Below are 2,139 nucleotides of genomic sequence, written 5' to 3' on the forward strand. Positions count from 1 at the left end.
ATGCCCCATGCGAACACTGCCAAGACTCACACAGGATGCTTGTCAAACATGACAGGAAGGAATTCATCCACTGGTAACATTTTAGACAGCGGCTCAGCTGCCAGCAGCTTCTGGGCGCCCTGCAGTGATATCACATAGGCCAGAGTCCAGTAGGAATAATCAGCTTCCACTAGGTTTCGCACATGAGGCACAGACTTCTCTGGGTGCTCCACTTGCATCCGCTTTCTCCCAATGTAGCTGTGGGGCACAGAGCAGCAAGAAGTAGAGGTTTGTGTTAACAGGTATGTTCCAGCTCTGGCTTCCGTATTAGGGGTTTATGCATAGGCAAAGTTCTGAGGCCTGTGTGATAGTCAGAGGTCAGATTAAATTGCCATAGCAATCTCTTCTGGGTCCCTGAATCTATGAAATCCTCATGCCCGCAGCTACACATGCTAGGCAGAAGTCAAGGGAGGCACTCTTATAGAATAACAACTTCCTGGCACAGCAGAAATCCACTTTCCAGTTGGAAGGACACTCCACGCTCACCAATCCTGTGCTTTCCAATGAAAAAACCTGAAGTAGTTAGCTGCCCATGGGCCTCTGCTGTAACCAGAATGTAACTTGTCACAGATAAGTGTGTGTCCCACCATGCTCCCAGTCTGCCATCTCACTATTCACTCCCCATCCCCTTTTCATGCAGAAAAATCATATATAGCACCAAAATAACTTTTCAGGCTCTGCACTTACATCAGGTCCCAATCTAGGCCCTCGTCTTCCAAGTCGTACATTAGGTTCATCAAACGTCGCTTAAAGAAAATCTCAAAACGCAGGTCATCCTCAAACACGACTGATTTCTCCAGCCCTCTCTCCACAATCTGGCAATTTAGCAGAGAGAGACTTCTCACAGTCAAGTCAGAGCACCTGCAAAGCATGCCCCTCCTCCCTGCCTTGCTGCAGCTTTTTCTTTATCAGGTCTCAGACCCAGAGAAGAACAATATCCCAATGGTGGCAGAGATCCACCAAAGAACACAGTATCACTCGCTCACCCACCTCCTTCCAGATCTTGTAGTGACTAAGAAAACACCCCAGCTCCCCTTTGGTGAGTGGACGGCCATGGTATGGATCCTGATAACCTGGAAGCATTTTAATCCCCAAAGCCTCCACCTCGCTGCTGTTCATAGCTCTGTAAACAAGTAAAACAAGGGTTAGTACCTCCTAGTCAGCACACATCACAGGCTCACTTTGGATTCTCTGCTAATGTTCACCAACACAACTTCCCTCCCCAAGAAATGCCTAAGCCACTTACCTGAGCCTTTCACATGGCTGTTTCTGTAGAGAAACAGAACACAAGTTTCTAGGATTACTCACTGCCACATGGTCAATTTATACAGGACACAGGCAGTTTAGGTCATTACAACAACTTTTCTGGAAACAGCTCAAGGTGCTATGCAACCAGCAGCTTGTTCCCTCAGCCTGAAGAGATGTGTGTGCATGCATGTGCACAGAGAAGAGATTATCAGAGGAATGCATAAGGCCAAATCCTCTGTACTCCACTGCCTCTTTAACCATAGACCAGGTGGAAGGAAAAAGAAAATGTCTCAGTGCATGCAGAACTCCTAGGCCTCAGTGCTTTTAACAGTGACTGCAAGGCACTGAAATCCAGAGTGTCTGGCTCCTCTTTCTCCCCTCCACCAAGCAACCAAGTTGCCTTCTCCCACTGCTGCATCTCTAGGAAAAAAAATAATCACTGTCAGCTCCTACCCAGGGACTGACTGGGATGAGTGTTCCCACTACTTTTGCATGTTAGAACTGGACTGGCCACAAGGTTGTGCTTCACACTTACTTTCCATCTACAGCCTCAACGATTTTGCACTCTATCTGCTGCTCATATAGCGTCTGCAGCATTCGGTCACGTCGGTCTGTCCGGTGCTTCAGATTAATCATGAACACCTGGAAAAAAGGAAGTCCACGGCTAGAAAGGAGGCTCCTGTCACATCAGGAAAAGAAAGGACACCACAACAACCCTGCTCCATGTCGCATCTCAGCAGGAGTTTCATCAAGATTCAACAGAGTGGCTCACAGATATTAGTCTGAAGTCAGTACAGAATGAAAAGGGGGAAGCCTGTTGCATCAACTCATGCAGACTAAACGTCATTCCTG

The 2,139-nt window shown here is 47.5% G+C and overlaps 1 protein-coding gene across 3 annotated transcripts in view; it reads right to left on the reverse strand.

Moving 5' to 3' along the window:
- The window catches only part of COLGALT1 (collagen beta(1-O)galactosyltransferase 1), a 17,041-nt gene that overhangs the window by 4,400 nt on the left and 10,502 nt on the right, over nt 1–2,139 (reverse strand). For all 3 annotated transcript variants that reach the window (XM_025194175.1, XM_025194177.1, XM_025194176.1), the window contains 4 exons: nt 1,823–1,929; nt 1,030–1,162; nt 727–854; nt 31–237 (listed from right to left, as the gene is read on the reverse strand). In XM_025194175.1, coding sequence (XP_025049960.1) covers nt 31–237; nt 727–854; nt 1,030–1,162; nt 1,823–1,929 — 575 coding nt within the window. The remainder of the gene's footprint in view (nt 1–30; nt 238–726; nt 855–1,029; nt 1,163–1,822; nt 1,930–2,139) is intronic.

Source organism: Alligator sinensis, unplaced genomic scaffold (assembly GCF_000455745.1).
Source record: "Alligator sinensis unplaced genomic scaffold, ASM45574v1 scaffold1145_1, whole genome shotgun sequence".
Classification (NCBI taxonomy): Eukaryota; Metazoa; Chordata; order Crocodylia; family Alligatoridae; genus Alligator; species Alligator sinensis.